This window comes from Nerophis ophidion, linkage group LG11 (genome assembly GCF_033978795.1).
Source record: "Nerophis ophidion isolate RoL-2023_Sa linkage group LG11, RoL_Noph_v1.0, whole genome shotgun sequence".
Taxonomy (NCBI): Eukaryota; Metazoa; Chordata; class Actinopteri; order Syngnathiformes; family Syngnathidae; genus Nerophis; species Nerophis ophidion.
This window is the reverse complement of record NC_084621.1, coordinates 1,483,099-1,500,672: the sequence shown is the minus strand read 5'-3', so window position 1 is coordinate 1,500,672 and position 17,574 is coordinate 1,483,099. Positions and strand designations below refer to the sequence as shown.

Here is a 17,574-nt window from a genome sequence, read left to right as displayed (position 1 = left end):
AAGTTGGGGGCCGCAAGAAAACGTCTCGCAGGCCGTAATTGGCCCACGGGTCGCGTGTCTGAGACCCCTGCTCTAAAAGGTTAAAGGCCTACTGAAAGCCACTACTAGCCACCACACAGTCTGATAGTTTATATATCAATGATGAAATATTAACATTGCAACACATGACAATACGGCCGCTTTACTTTACTAAATTGCAATTTTTTAAATTTCCTGCGAAGTTTCCTGTTGAAAACGTCGCGGAATGATGACGCTTATGATGACGCGTGTGCGTGACATCACTGGTTGTAGAGGACATGTTCTTCCAGCACCGCTCATGGCTAAAAGTCGCCTGCTTTAATCGCATAATTACACAGTATTTTGGACATCTGTGTTACTGAATCTTTTGCAATTTGTTCAATTAATAATGGAGACGTCAAAGAAGAAAGATGTAGGTTGGAAGCGGTGTATTGCAGCTGCCTTCAGCAACACAAACACAGCCGGTGTTTCCGTGTTTACATTCCCGAAGGTGAAGCTTTACTATGGAACAGAGCGGTCAAGCGAACACGGTTCCCGACCACATGTCAGCCGGCAGGTTTCGGTGAGAAAATTATGGTAATAAGTCGGCTCTTACCATAGACAAGAGCTGAGCTTGCGTCCTCCTGCAGCTGCGGACTCTCTTACTTCCTCCCACAGGAGACACTGGCGGTCACCACACACGTGGCCACACCCCTCCGACTTTCAGGTACCATATAATCTCACTAAAACACTAGTAACACAATAAGCAGATAAGGGATTTTCCAGAATTATCTTAGTAATTTGTGTCTAATAACATTTGAATCACTCCCACTGCCCTGTCTTTTTTTTTCTAGTCCTTCACTCTCACTTTCCTCATCCATAAATCTTTCATCCTCGCTTAAATTAATGGGGTAATCGTCGCTTTCTCGGTCCGGATCGCTCTCCCTGCTGGTGGCCATGATTGTAAACAATGTTCAGATGTGAGGAGCTCCACAACCCGTGACGTCACGCGCACATCCTCTGCTACTTCCGGTACAGGCAAGGCTTTTCTATTAGCGACCAAAAGTTGCAAACTTTATGGTGGATGTTCTCTACTAAATCCTTTCAGCAAAAATATGGCAATATGGCGAAATGATGAAGTATGACACATAGAATGGAGCTGCTATCCCCCTTTAAATAAGAACATCTCATTCCAGTAGGCCTTTAAAAACTAAAAATTGTACCCCTTTTTATTTACACATTTTTTCTTTGTTTTGACCTTTTGGTGAGCTCCTCAAAATCTCATCAAAATACCTGACCTGGGGCAATTTATTCTTTTTCCTATTCACACAAATTACAAACATGCACGTACACTTCCCAACCTATTTCCGCATGCTAACTATCATCTAATTATGAGAGTATATCATTAGGTAGAACTGTAAATGGTTAGTTCTAACGTCACACACATAATAATGCACACTGGGGCGAGGCGGGTTTATGAGTGGCATCCATCAAAATCACAGGACCGTTGCCATGGAAACCTCTCTCGAATGGCAGATCAAGGACGGGCCCTCATCCTGAGAAGACAATGCGTCTCCCTTTTTGGAATTTTATTTCCCTGCTTCGAGCAATGCAACTGGAAAATAAATCTGAAACGGTCAATCTGTAAAATTGACAGCTTGCTGAGTTTTATGAGACAAGGTACAAACCGCTGTAGAGGACAACATTTTATTTTTTCTTTGGAACCTCTATAGGTGTCCCCAAACTCTTTGACTGAGGGTTAAAAGAATGTGGCCGGCCTGGCTATCTATTTGAATATATACATGAAATAATATATATATATATATATATATATATATATATTTATGTCTTGATTGGATTATCCAGAGAATAGTGCTCGATACCGTGGTAGAGCGCAATATGTAGGTGTGGGAAAAATCACAAGACTACTTCATCTCTACAGAAGTGTTTCATGAGGGGTTCCCTCAATCATCAGGAGATTTTAATGTAAACATTCACATACAATGGTTTATATAGGGCACAGAGTGGGTGGTGATTGGCTCATGTGTTACCAAGGAGGTGTTTCCGTCTGTGGCGGCATGTTGAAATGATTTCACTGCGCTTGTTGAGGGATGACAGGTCTGGATGATATATAATAAAGTTTCTCTTTTAAGCATAGGTTGCATCTTTTATTACCACTGTTGTAAGGTGTGCTGGATGCAAGAATTTGCCATGTTATTGAATATTGAACATTATTGTCTTTGAGGTTCCAAATGTGCTTGCTGAGTTCTGTTGAATTCCGCAAAGTCTGGTTTCTAAAGGAGGCCTTGTGATTATTCCATCAGCTTTTTCTTAGGGTGTTGCCTTTGGGGAAGTGTTTGTCGATCAGAGTGAGGAACTTGTGGCCGATATTGGTTGAGACGTTTTTGCTGAATGGGGGGTTGTACCAGATGATGTTGTTTCGTTTTCTGCTCTTTTTTGTTTGGTTTCCTGGCGTGGGTTCATAGGTGAGGGTGAAGTTGTATCCGCTTTCATCAAGTGCTTTCTGGTACGGGGGGGTTGCTTGGTCAAATTCAGCTTTGCTAGATGACAGCATCGATAGCCTTTTATTTATTCCGGTAGGTATTCTTTTGGTGGTGGTGGGTGGGTGGTTGCTGTCATGGTGCACGTATTGGAGTGTTGTGTTGGGTTTGGTGAATGGTTGGTAGCTGTTATTTCTCAGGTTGAAAGTGACGTCGAGGAAGTTGACGGTTTGCTTGTTGGCTTCAATCGTGATCCGTAGGCCGTTTTCTTTGAAGATTTGGCATATGCGCTTCTTGGTGTTCTCGCTGCTCCTTGGCGAGGGCGGCACACTGCCAGTCCGTCATCACGGTAAATACCAAGGTTCAGGTTGAGGCTAGCAAGCTGGGAGAGGAGGAAACTCCCAACGAGTTCACACATTTCTGCTCCGTCAAAACTCCCCATAGTAACGTCAAATGTTGAATTGTTCTTTTTTTGCCATGGTGTACTGTTGTGGATGAGTATGGAGTTCTTTGCGTGGATGATGATGTTTCTTTCGTTGCCTGTGATTGAGTCGTAGTCCGAGGCGAAGTTTAGTGCTTGGGTCAGTAGGTCTTGTGTGATGGAAGGGTAAAATTCTTTGATGTCGAAGGAGATAAAGTTGTGTTGTTGTTTGTCTCGGATGTTGTTGAACCATCTGATTACTGCTGCCGTATTTCTCCATTGGTTGAGTGGTGTTTTGTCCTTGATTTTTGTGTTGATTCTGTCCAGGATTATTTTGCTGATTTTTCTTATTTCAGATTTAGTTGGATTTATTAGTCGGCATGTTGGGTTATTTGCAAAGTTGGGTTTGTGGTCCTTCAATGTGATGAAGGCTTCCTTGTTGGCTGTGGCGTCCACCCTGTCCTCAATGTCCAGTTCGGTTAACCGCTTGTTTTCCAGGTGAATGTTCTGTAAAGTGTTGGGTTGCGCTTTTTTGTATGATTTGGTGAAGCTTTTGTCCAGCGTTGTCAAAACCTCTTTCTGCAGTGCCTTTTGCTGGATGGATTATTTTTTGATAGAGTAAAAGATAACTGTTACTTCTCAACTGCTTGCTGCACATAAAAGTTGCAGACAAGCACCTTTACTGTGTTGCCTGTCCTAGCATTTTTCCAAAATATACACCACAGGGTAGTGCTATTTTTAACCCCTCTCAAAGTTGTACCTCTAATTAATCGGGATTGACTCTCTGCAAGGGCATTGGTCATAAGTTATTGATCATTTGTCAAATGACTATAATACTTTGAGGATATTTGTAATATGTGAATGCTTGCATGTATTCCACAGCATTTTTGACCGCAACTCATAGGAGGAGCCACGAATGTCATTAACAGTAATTACAGTGGTACGTAACTTAAGAGTGTTTGGAGATAAGAGCTGTCTCTCGGCTAATTGTTCTGCATTTAGTCACAATGTCACAGTGAACCCACAACACCTCGTCTTACTCACGGGAATTAGCTTACAGTTATACATGTTTAAAGCACCTTTGTTTTCCCAAGCATTGGAAGGAAAAAAGTGGTATTCCGTGTGTTAGATAAAAATAAACTATCAAAAACACGAGTGAGCGTGTGGTGGACTAGGTGAACTATTTGAGAGTATCACTTCTCGTCTGCACCATACTGAAGCAGAATGAGCTTAACATCAGTCAATAATAACATATCGGAACATTTATCCATGAAAATATGGAAAGGCTGCTGTTGATGTGTTAAGCAGCAAAGCAGCTAGAAGGAGACACTCTAGAAGTACACACTATACATTATTATTTCTTTTTTGTCCACAAAAATACTGCAATTGTTTGTACTAAATAATATTGTATTGTCGGACACATTTCCAGTGAGGGTTGGACTCCGCCAAGGCTGCCCTTTGTCACCGATTCTGTTCATAACTTTTATGGACAGAATTTCTAGGCGCAGTCAAGGCGTTGAGGGGTTCCGGTTTGGTGGCCGCAGGATTAGGTCTCTGCTTTTTGCAGATGATGTGGTCCTGATGGCTTCATCTGACCGGGATCTTCAGCTCTCGCTGGATCGGTTCGCAGCCGAGTGTGAAGCGACCGGAATGAGAATCAGCACCTCCAAGTCCGAGTCCATGGTTCTCGCCCGGAAAAGGGTGGAGTGCCATCTCCGGGTTGGGGAGGAGACCCTGCCCCAAGTGGAGGAGTTCAAGTACCTAGGAATCTTGTTCACCAGTGAGGGAAGAGTGGATCGTGAGATCGACAGGCGAATCGGTGCGGTGTCTTCAGTAATGCGAACGTTGTACCGATCCGTTGTGGTGAAGAAGGAGCTGAGCCGGAAGGCAAAGCTCTCAATTTACCGGTCGATCTACGTTCCCATCCTCACCTATGGTCATGATCTTTGGGTCATGACCAAAAGGATAAGATCACGGGTACACGCGGCCCAAATGAGTTTCCTACGCCGGGTGGCGGGTCTCTCCCTTAGAGATAGGGTGAGAAGCTCTGCCATCCGGGAGGAACTCAAAGTAAAGCCGCTGCTCCTCCACATGGAGAGGAGCCAGATGAGGTGGTTCGGGTATCTGGTCAGGATGCCACCCGAACGCCTCCCTAGGGAGGTGTTTAGGGCACGTCCAACCGGTAGGAGGCCACGGGGAAGACCCAGGACACGTTGGGAAGACTATGTCTCCCGGCTGGCCTGGGAACGCCTCTGGATCCCCCAGCAAGAGCTAGACGAAGTGGCTGGGGAGAGGGAAGTCTGGGCTTTCCTGCTTAGGCTGCTGCCCCCGCGACCCGACCTCGGATAAGCGGAAGATGATGCATGGATGGATGGATGGAATATTGTATTGTTTTTATACATTGTACAATATTTACGTAAAAGTAAAACAAATTTTTTTGAATGTGCTGTTTTGTTTTTTGGGGGGCTAAGCAGCGATTCAATTGATTATTTATTTCAATGACAAATTGTTGATTGAAGTGTTTTTAGTTATTAGCTACTATGCAGAACCAACTGTTTTTTAACTTTTAATACCTGTTTTTGTGTATTTCAGATCTGCATAAGTCCTGAAAATGTGAAATCAACCCAAGGAGGCATGGCGGGGATGTACCGTATTTTCCGGATCATAGGGCGCCCCGGATTATAAGGCCCACTGCCGATGAGCGGGTCTAAGGATTAATGGGCGCATTAAAGGGGTCATATTTTTTTTTCTAAAATGAACAGCAGATAATACGTCTGACCTTATACAAACACCATAATAATAACCGTATGTTGAAGCATAGTACAATCCATCAAGCGGTGCGGCTTCATAGCTTATCGAAGTCGTACTAAAACATTTTGATAGATTTTGCAGCGCCGTGTGTAATGTTCTATATTTTCAATGGAACTTACTTCATTTTGGTGTTGTTTACTTGAGTCATATTGCAGTCTACACGTATCTCTTAAGTGGGACTGCCATCTACTGGTCACACTTATCATTTCACCATGTATGTCACGCCGCGGAGTCAAACCCACGTTTCTTCGGCAGAGGGAGCTGACAGCACACTCAGACACGCCCCTGCTAGCGCTGAGCGCAGCACGCTCACACAACGACGAGCCTGCAGACAGTCTGTAATCAGCACACCTGCATTTGGTGAGAGGGAGAGGCATAATAGGCTAGCGGATCCGGGGAACCTTGGCCAGAATGTCGCTAACCTTCCATAACTCCCCTGTTTTCCGTGATCGTGACTTGTCACCCGACATCCATCCGGATTCCTGACTGCCTCCCTCGATCCACGACCTCTCTGCTCGGACCCAGACCACGCTGCCTGGCTCCTGCCCTCGACCTCTTGCCTGTCCACGAACTGCCTCTTTGACTAACCCCTCTTGATTCAACGAAAGATACAACCAACACTTGCAAACAACAACCTCTGGTAACATTTATACTGTTAATATTACACTTAGTCTACACTCATTCACTTAGAGTAGCATACACATGCCACGTAATCATCAAATGTTTAAATAAACCATTTGAATACACAGTTCTGTCCTGGTTGTCGCCTTCTTCCCTTCTCAGTACATAACAATGTACAAATTTTAATGACAAAATGTTGATTTGAGTGTTGATTAGAGTAGCATACACACGCCACGTAATCATCAAATGTTTAAATAAACCATTTGAATATGCAGTTCTGTCCCGGTTGTCGCCTTCTTCCCTTCTCAGTACATAACAATGTACCAAATAAAATAGCTTTGAAGTTGGTAAGCACAACCAGAAATATTCCTTACATTAGGCGCACTGGGTTATCAGGCGCACTGTTGAGTTTTGAGAAAATGAAAGGATTTTAAGTGCGCCTTATAGTCTGAAAAATACGGTAAATTAAATATTCTTGCCTTTCTTCATATTTCCTCCAAATAAACTTTTGGAAGTTGCCCAAATGGTGATGTTTTTTTCCATTGGGGCATCAGGGGATATCTCCATGTATGCTAAAGTGTCACCCAAAGTGTTTTGTGCGAGTCTGCCATTGTGGTCGGACACTGTAGTCAATAAGTTCCTTATTTTCTCTATTATTTTGTTGTGGGGCGGTCTTATTTACGTGCCTCCACTTCAACTGCGTCTTCTCCTGTGTCATCTTTGTTGTAGTGATGTGTAGTACTGGTATTGTCATCTTTGTTGTAGTGATGTGTAGTACTGGTATTGTCATCTTTGTTGTAGTGATGTGTAGTACTGGTATTGTCATCTTTGTTGTAATGATGTGTAGTACTGGTATTGTCATCTTTGTTGTAGTGATGTGTAGTACTGGTATTGTCATCTTTGTTGTAGTGATGTGTAGTACTGGTATTGTCATCTTTGTCAGGACAGAAGGGTGACAGGGCAGTGAGGCATTGATCAAAAGAGACGTCGAAGATGCTTTACTGGACTAAAAGGTGCTTTATTACAAGCGAGCGTCATTATACAGGACTGCAGTTCCTGGAGGAGGTCAGCTCAAAAATTAAGGACCCCTAATTTGTAGAAGCCAAATTATCAGTTTTTATATTCCTCCTTTCTCTCTCTGGGTGGGTGCTAATCAAGAACAGCACTCAAATGTTAGCGTTGGACGAGACATGTAGTCTGTTCTAAAGTATAGGGCTATCACTTTTGCATTCCGAAGTCCCAATTAGGACCTCTGTCCTATGAGAAGTGATCCAATCCACCTGCGAATATCAAACGAAGGGGCCTTACTTTATGTGCTCAGACTGAAGTATCACTATTTACTTAAACTTGGTGGTTCTAATTCTCCAAGTTGAATATAAACCTTCAGCAAAACATAATGGACTCTCACAATTATGTTAGATCCACTATGGACTGGAATCTCACAATTTTATGCTCGATCCACTCGACGTCCATTGCACCGGTCGCTCAAAGCCATTTTATTTTGGTACCTGGTGTAAGAATAAGTGTGACCAGTAGATGGCAGTCAAACATAGGAGATACGTGTAGACTGCACTATGATGGCATAATGACTCAAGTAAACAACACCAAGATGTTATATGTTTCATTGAAAATATGGAACATTACACAATGCGCAACAAAAAATGTATCAAAATGTTTTAGTATGATTTTGGTAAGCTATGAAGCCACATCGCTTGATGCATAATAATGCTGTGTGCATAAAGTAAGACATATTATCTGGCATTTTGTTTCGTGAAAGCAACTTTTTTTGCCTTCTGATATCTGCTGATCTGTATTTGGGATGTGCATACATCCAGAAAAATTGAGCGCTTCCGCCTTTGTAGTTTATGCTCACACCGTAGTCGATAAGCTTCTTCTTTTTCACGGTATTTTTGTTATGAGACATTCATCCTCTGTTTTTGCCATTTCTAATATAAAGTAGTGTAAAGTTCTTACATATTTGTCAGTAAACTCGCCATGAAAGCTCTAAAACATACCGGTGTAGTGACTTTACATTATTCACCCAAGGAACTTTAGTTATTAGGGAGTTACGGTGGGAGGGTTATTAACGGGATACATTTCCGGCCTTATTGTTGTTTCCGGAAGGGGAGATGATCCTCTGTCATTGATTGAAGTAAAGTGTGAATGTCATTAAAATAGTTAGCTCCATCTTTTGACACTTCTTCCACTCCCGTCCTTGCACGCTACACAACTACAACAAAGATGACGGGGAGAAGACACTGTCAAAGGTGAGCCACGTAAATAAGACCGCCCACACAACGGCGCGTGTGAAAGAGACTGTCAGAAAGCGGCTTGAAGAAGGTCTGTAAAACAATCTATGCAAACTTTTGACCAAAGAACCACCATTACATGTTATGTAGACCACAAGGAAGTGTTTTCAATTCAGGGACAAAAACAAATGTGCTCTACAACCCAGTGCACCTTATATATGAAAAAAGATCGAAAATTAGACCATTCCTTGCCTCATAATCCGGTGTGGCCTATGGTCCGAAAAATAGGGTAATTTAGGTATTGTTGACAGTTTTGAATGCATTTTTAAAATAATTTTGAGTTAGACGTGGCTGCTCCCATTAGCTGCATTGTTAGCGAGCCGATTTGTGTATGTTAGAACTAGAGATGTCCGATAATGGCTTTTTTGCCAATATCCGATATTCCGATATTGTCCAACTCTTTATTACCGATACCGAGATCAACCGATACAGATACATACAGTCGTGGAATAAACACATTATTATGTGTAATTTTTTTCTGATGCCCCGCTGGATGCATTAAACAATGTAACAAGGTTTTCCGAAATAAATCAACTCAAGTTATGGAAAAAAATGCCAACATGGCACTGCCATATTTATTATTGAAGTCACAAAGTGTATTATTTTTTTTAACAAGCCTCAAAACAGCAGCTTGGAATTTGGGACATGCTATCCCTGAGAGAAAATGAGGAGGTTTAGGTGGGCTGGGTTGATGTGAGGGGTGTGGGTAGCGGGGGGTGTATATTGTAGCGTCCTGGAAAAGTTAGTACTGCAAGGGGTTCTGGGTATTTGTTCTGTTGTGTTTATGTTGTGTTACGGTGCGGATGTTCTCCCGAAATGTGTTTGTCATTCTTGTTTGGTGTGGGTTCACAGTGTGGCGCATATTTATAACAGTGTTAAAGTTGTTTATCCAATCCAATCCAATCCACTTTATTTATATAGCACATTTAAACAACAATAACGTTTCCAAAGTGCTGCACAGCCATGTTAAAAACAATATTATGCTCCACCAATGAATGAACAAAACAAAAAATGAATAAAAATAATATAATAAGCCTGCAATTTATACGGCCACCCTCAGTGTGACCTGTATGGCTGTTGACCAAGTATGCCTTGCATTCACTTGTGTGTGTGTGTGTGAAAGTCCGTGGATATCATGTGACTCAGTCGGCACGCAAAGGCAGTGCCTTTAAGGTTTATTGGCGCTCTGTACTTCTCCCTACGTCCGTGTACACAGCGACGTTTTAAAAAGTCATACGTTTTACTTTTTGAAAACGATACCGCTAATTTTGAAACCGATACCGATAATTTCCGATGTTACATTTTAAAGCATCTATCGGCAGATAATATCGTCAGTCCGATATTATCGGACATCTATAGTTAGAATGCAAAAAACCCAAAAACCTTTTGTATTTTTGACTCTCATAGGTGTTGAGATCCGCTTTTTGGATCCTCCACATATTATTGTTTATTGTTGCATTTTTTTATTTTCACTCTCCATCTGATCCTATTATTTCCTGTTCAGTCGGTCACCATGGTTGCTTATCAGTTTCACCTGTTACTCACTGCCCTGCACACCTGTCCTCACTAATCACCTGCCTTATATAAGCCTGCATTTTTTGTTGTTGAGTCTGGGATCCAAATGTGTTCTTACACATTTGCACTTTTGCTTCCACGCAATTTCTGTATCATTCTCGCGAGCTCTCACGCTGCGCAATTTTATTTATTCTTAGCTCTCATGCTAAATGTTTTGTTTTCCCCTTTGTGTGCCCATGTGCCAGTTTAGTTTACTATTTGTTTATCCTAGCTTTCATGCTAGCGTCTTTTGTTTGCCTATTCTTAGCTCCAGTATTTTTGTTCTCTAGCACCTTTTGTTAAATAAATCATTAGTTCAGACCTTTTGCTGTGTTCAATTTTCGACGCATCCTCGAGGGAATCGAACCCGGCATCACGATGCCGAACAGACGTAACAATAGGGATTGTTAGCAAGAGGCAAAATTCCCTCAAAAAGTGCAGTTCCCCTTTAAGAGCTCCGTCTCAGAACCAATTAAGCTCGTAAATAGAGGTGCTACTGGACAGGTATACGTTGCGATTTCGATCAGTAGCAGAAGTTTAAAGATGTTAATTATCATAAGAAGAAAAGTATATCAAAGCTTTGTGATGATGGCAACTACTTGACATCCACCAGATGAAGTTCAACGGTGGTGTCTGAAGCTGACAAAACTCATCTTGTCCAACTCCCAGCAGCAGCATAATGAGGTGCTTTCTCCAAAATGTCACACTCTTTCCTTGAAAAGGCGTCAGACAAATAAGCGAGAGGGGCGGGGGGGCATGATTAAATGGCGGGGTGCAAGCTTGACACATATAATGAATACAGAAGCCCTTATTTCCCGTTCTTTAGTAGAGCACGGAAAGGATTCATGGGATGCGGCCTTCACGTTCATCAGAGCACAACCTAGTGGAACACCTGAGGGCGGTGTTTGTTATAAATCATCTTTCCATTGTGAAAGAATGATGCTAATCCCACCAGTGGAGCTGAAAAAGCCAACATTACTCACCTGATACACTTGCCCTTAAATCATAATAAAAATCCATTTGAAACTTGTTATAAAACTGTGGTTTTGATTGGATGCGGAATTTATTTTGAATTGAAACGGATGTTAGCTGATGTGTGCGATAGTACGTTGTGTAAACCCACTCCACTCCAATGCACTCTGTTCCCTCACAGATTACATGACGCACTTTGTCATTCTTGGCCTATTTCACGCAGAGATCCGGCAAAATTCCACCTGTGCCTTTTTACACAGAAGGTAACAAAACAGGACATTGCAGGGTCGCCCCTACATTGGCAGAGGTGGGTAGTAACGCGCTACATTTACTACGTTACATTTACTTGAGTAACTTTTGGATAAATTGTACTTCTACGAGTAGTTTTTATGCGACATACTTTTACTTGAGTATATTTATAGAGAAGAAACGCTACTTTTACTCCACTCCATTTATCTACATTCAGCTCGCTACTCGCTACTTTTGTTTATCGATCTGTTAATATTTGTTTTGGTTTATGACAGGGTTAGGGTTAGAATAAAAAATGGATTAAGTTAGTATTATATGCATAGCTGGGATGTTCCACATTCCCAAGCACTTCTGTAAAGCAAAGTTTAAGTATTTAATTTAGATATGCAATTTATGTCTAAAAAATGTCATAAATATTCATGCACCTGGGGATAGGTTGATTGGCAACACTAAATGGTCCCTAGTGTGTGAATGTTGTCTGTCTATCTGTGTTGGCCCTGTGATGAGGGGGCGACTTGTCCAGGGTGTACCCTGCCTTCCGCCCCATTGTAGCTGAGATAGGCACCAGCGCCCCCCGCGACCCCAAAGGGAATAAGCGGTAGAATATGGATGGATGGATGGATATATATATATGTATATATATATATATATATATATATATATATATATATATATATATATATATATATATATATATATATATATATATATATATATATATATATATATAAAGTATTTAGTCAGCCAGCGATTGTGCAAGTTCTCCCACTTCAAAGGATGACAGAGGTCTGTCATTTTCATCATAGGTACACTTCAACTGTGAGAGACAGAATGGGGGAAAAAAAATCCAGGAATTCACATTGTAGGAATTTTAAAGAATTAATTTGTAAATGATGGTGGAAAATAAGTATTTGGTCAACCATTCAAAGCTCTCACTGATGGAAGGAGGTTTTGGCTCCAAATCTCAGGATACATGGCCCCATTCATTCTTTCCTTAACACGGATCAATCGTCCTGTCCCCTTAGCAGAAAAATAGCCCCAAAGCATGATGTTTCCACCCCCATGCTTCACAGTAGGTGTGGTGTTCTTGGGATGCAACTCAATATTCTTCTTCCTCCAAACACGACTCGTTAAGTTTATACCAAAAAGTTCTATTTTGGTTTCATCTGACCACATGACATTCTCCCAATCCTCTGCTGTATCATCCATGTATCCATTTTGCTATAAACTCTATAAATTCTTTAAAATTCCTACAATGTGAATTCCTGGATTTTTTTTTCACATTCTGTCTCACATTCTGAAAATGACAGACCTCTGTCATCATTTTAAGTTGTAAAACTTTCACAATCGCTTGCTGACTAAATACTTTTTGCCCCACTGTATATGGTCAAAGAAAGCTGGGGCTTTGAACATTTTCTCAAGCACTGCAAATCATAGATAAGTTAACCCTATTAAAGCTACTCCTCCTTCCCGACTGGTGGTGTGTGTACCTTTCAGCACGCTCAGCAGGGTGCTCTGGCTGAAGGCATGGTCATTCAGGAACACCTCGCAGCTATAGAGTCCGCCATTCTCCAGGCCCGGCATGAGGATGAAGGAGAAGATCCCAGACTCGGCGTTGTAGGGCGAGCCGGCCAGTTGCAGCTCCTGGCTTTGCGCCGTGGTCAGAGTGGTATCCCTCCAGCGATCGTACTGGTACACCAGCTTGCTCAGGGTGGAATTTGGTGGCTGCCAGAATAGGCGGATGTAGTCCCCTTGGACGCCGGGACAGGCCAGGTGGAAGGGCATCTTGGCCTGAGTGGCGGTGGAGATCGGGGGGCCTGTGAAGGTGAAGACAGGTCATTCGGAACATGACCTCTAGGTTCCACGAGCCTTGCAATGTTTACTCTATTTTTTATGGCAAGAGAAGAAGTCCATGAAAAAAGAGAATAGTCCTGCTACGGTAAATAACATTGAAAATGCTTATAAGTAGGGCTGTCTGAGTTAGCGCACTAATTACACGTTAACTACAAACCTCAAAAACCGGTGAAGTTGGCACATTTTGTAAATGGTAAATAAAAACAAAATACAATGATCTGCAAATCCTTTTCAACTTATATTCAATTGAATAGACTGCGAAGACAAGATACTTAACGTTTGAACTGGTGAACTTTATAATTTTTTGCAAATTTTAGCTCAATTGGCATTTGATTCCTGCAGCATTTTTCAAAAAAGCTGGCACAAGTGGCAAAAAAGACTGAGAACGTTGAGGAATGCTCGTCCAACACTTATTCGCAAGGAAATTCTCAGTCAGTCACAAACAAGGACAAGGCGAGGGTCACCACTTTGTGAACAAATGCGTGAGCAAATTGTCGAACAGTTTAAGAACAACATTTCTCAACGAGCTATTGCAAGGACTTTAGGGATTTCACCATCTACAATCCTTAATATCATCAAAAGGGTCAGAGGATCTGGAGCAATCACTGCACGTAACCGATAATATTACGGACTTTTGATCTCTCAGGCGGTACTGCATCAAAAAGCGACATCAGTGTGTAAAAGATATCACCACATGGGCTAAGGAACACTTCAGAAAACCACTTTCAGTAACTACAGTTTGTCGCTAAATCTGTAAGTGCAAGTTAAAACTTTACTATGCAAAGCGAAAGCCATTTATCAACAACACCCAGAAACGCCGCCGGCTTTGCTGGGCCCGAGCTCATCTAAGATGGACTGATGGAAAGTGTAAAAATGTTCTGTGGTCTGACGAGTCCACGTTTCCAATTGTTTTTTGGAAACTGCAGACGTCACGTCCTCCGGATCAAAGAGGAAAAGACAGATACGGATTGTTATAGGCGCAAAATTCAAAAGCCAGCATCTCTGATGGTATGGGGGGTGAAGCATGGAATCCTCTAAACAAAGACTTAAAAAGTTGTAAGAAAATCTTTGAATTTAAAAAGACTTACAAAAAGAGAAAACTGGAATTATATCAAACTGAATTTTGATTTAGATTGGACGTGTCATAGTGAAAATGCTTAAACAAAAATTAAAAAGTATATTGGAGTTCGGGTGCTGGTGGAGGGAACAGTTATAAAGTCATCAAATTTAACAATAGTATTCTTCAATCTGCTCCTTTCTGATCAGGGAAATGTATAAGAAACCAAAAAAACAATGAAAGTGTCAACTGTACGTGGCTTGTAGACATGCATTTTCATGAAAGTAAATGATAATGATGATGGTGTATTAGTGGCCAAGGCATGGCTAACTTACACATCTGTGACGCCCCTGCTTATTTCTGCAAGACAATGCCAAGCCATATGTTACAACAGTGTGTCTTCATATTAAAAGAGTGCGGGTATTAGACTGGCCTGCCTGTAGTCCAAAACTGTCTCCCAATAAAAATGTGTGGCGCAACATGAAGCCTAAAATACCACAACAGAGACCCCAGACTGTAAAACAACTTAAAGTCCTACTGAAAGCCACTACTAGCGACCACGCAGTCTGATAGTTTATATATCAATGATGAAATATTAACATTGCAACACATGCCAATACGGCCGCTTTAGTTTACTAAATTGCAATTTTAAATTTCCCGCTGAGGTTTCTAGTTGAAAACGTCGTGGAATGATGAATTGTGTTTGTGACGTTTCGGGTTGAAGGGGACCTATTATCCCAGCACCACTTACAGCTAAAAGTCCTCTTTTTTCATCGCGCAATTACCCAGTATTTTGGACATCTGTGTTGCTGAATCTTTTGCAATTTGTTCAATTAATAATGGAGACATCAAAGAAGAATGCTGTTGGTGGAAAGCGGTGGATTGCAGCTGCCTTTAGCAACCAAAACACAGCCGGTGTTTCTTTCTTTCTTGTGAAGCTTTAACACAGAGCGGTCAAGCGAACATGTTTCTCTACGTCGACCAGCATGTTTTTGGATGGGAAAATTGTGATATATATCTTACCGGAGACATCAGTAGATTATTAGTCCTCCTGCAGTAGCTGTCAAAAAAGGCAGCTGTGAGCTTGGCTCCTCGGCTTCTCTCAGAGACACTGGCGTGTTCACCGCAGCCATCCGACCTCAAGGTATGTCTTTACAATCTCACTAAAACACTATTAAAACAATAAGCTGATAAGGGATCTTCCAGAATTATCCTAGTAAATGTGTCTAATTACATCTGAAACGCTCACACTGCCGCCGCCCGGAGCCGTCGCTTTTTATTTTATTTTATTTAATTTTTTCTAGTCCTTCACTATCAATATCCTCAGCCACAAATCTTTCATCCTTGATCAAATTGATGAGTAAATTGTCGTTTCCTCTGTCCGAATAGCTCTTTCTGTTGGAGGCTCCCATTATAAAGAATGTGAGGACGTGAGGAGCCCTCACACTTGTGACGTCATCGTCTGCTACTTCCGGTACAGGCAAGGCTTTTTTATTAGCGACCAAAAGTTGTGAACTTTATCGTGGATGTTCTCTACTAAATCCTTTCAGCAAAAATATGGCAATATGGCGAAATGATGAAGTATGACACATAGAATGGAGCTGCTATCCCCGTTTAAATAAGAACATCTCATTTCAGTAGGCCTTTAAACTGTACATCAAGCAAAAATGGGAAATAATTCCACCTGAAAAGCTTGAAAAATTGGTCTCCTCAGTTCCCAAACGTTTAGTGAGTGTTGTTAAAAGGAAAGGTGATGGAACACCGTGGTAAAAATGCTCCTGTGCCAACTATTTTGCAATGTGTTGCTGCCATTTAATTCTAAGTTAATGACTACTTGCCAAAAACAATCAAGTTTCTCAGTTTGAACATTAAATATCTTGTCTTTGCAGTCTATTTAATTGAATATAAGTTGAAAAAGATTTGCAAATCATTTGTATTCTGTTTTTATTTATCATTTACACAAGATGCCAACTCCACTGGTTTTGTAAATAGAGAAGGTTTAGACATCGTCATGAAGTGATATAAAACATATGCTAGGATATCAGAAGCATTTATTCAGATAAAAATATCAAAGACAAAGTGAATTATATTTATATAGCACTTTTTCTCTAGTGACTCAAAACGCTTTACATAGTGAAAGCCAATATCTAAGTTACATTTAAACCAGTGTGGGTGGCACTGGGAGCAGGTGGGTAAAGTGTCTTGCCCAAGGACACAACGGCAGTGACTAGGATGGCGTAGATGGAACCGGGAACCCTCAAGTTGCTGGCTATACCGCCCGCGATGACATCACCAAACATCTTTGACAATCAAACCATGACCGTAACAATCCACATCTTGTGTTAGTAACGCCTGAAACCAACTGGTATGGTATGGTATGGTATGGCGTCACCACCAGTCGAAAAGCCCAGTCTTCGGGGTTCCAGACCAAGCAAGACGGGCGTTGAGACGAAACAGAAAAGCGCAGCCAGAATAAGCAGAATAGCTGGCGTTGAAACAGTTTTCGACAACGACACATCTGGGATTATGTTATTAAGTGCAGAGAGTCACTGGTTCTGGGGCTGGACTGATTAGGGAAAGTGCTGACACTGCACTTCCTGCAGCGTTGCAGAGTCACTCACCGTGCACCACGTTGGTGAACGAGGCTCCTCTGACAGCTGTGGAGAGGAAGAAAGGAAAAAAGAAGGCAAAACAGTAAATAATACAAAGAGTAGAGCAACTGTAATACTGGGCTGGCAGATCTACAGTTTGAGTTTGGAATCTTGAAATTGCTCCATAAAATAAACACGGTGGCGGGCAGCAGCTTAAATCAGGGGTGTCCAAAGTGTGGCCCGGGGGCCCTTTGCAGCCCCCAGGTCATTTTTTTAGGGCCCCACGGCACATTTTAAAAATACTATGAAAAAACAAACAAACATAAAAAGTGGTATAAAACAGCAAACAGGTGAAATGTTTGTTTGATTGATTGATTGAAACTTTTATTATTAGATTGCACAGTACAGTACATATTCCCTACAATTGACCACTAAATGGTAACACCCCAATAAGTTCTTCGACTTGTTTAAGTCGGGGTCCACTTTCATCAATTCATGGTATGTAAAAAGAACATGTTGCAATCTTCACTCTAAGAACACAAAGCTGCCATGCAGGCTGTTTCTAGCTTAAAAAAAAAAATAGTGAATCAAAATCAATTATAAATTACTGACCAATTCAAGGCTCCAATTGCGTCAC

The 17,574-nt window shown here is 41.6% G+C and overlaps 1 protein-coding gene across 4 annotated transcripts in view; it reads right to left on the bottom strand.

Moving 5' to 3' along the window:
- g6fl (g6f-like) overlaps positions 1-17,574 on the bottom strand; it is a 71,652-nt gene that overhangs the window by 28,204 nt on the left and 25,874 nt on the right. For all 4 annotated transcript variants that reach the window (XM_061914810.1, XM_061914809.1, XM_061914811.1 and 1 more), the window contains exons 4-5: positions 16,968-17,003; positions 12,926-13,252 (exon numbers count right to left, since the gene is read on the bottom strand). In XM_061914810.1, the coding sequence (XP_061770794.1) occupies positions 12,926-13,252; positions 16,968-17,003 (363 nt within the window). The remainder of the gene's footprint in view (positions 1-12,925; positions 13,253-16,967; positions 17,004-17,574) is intronic.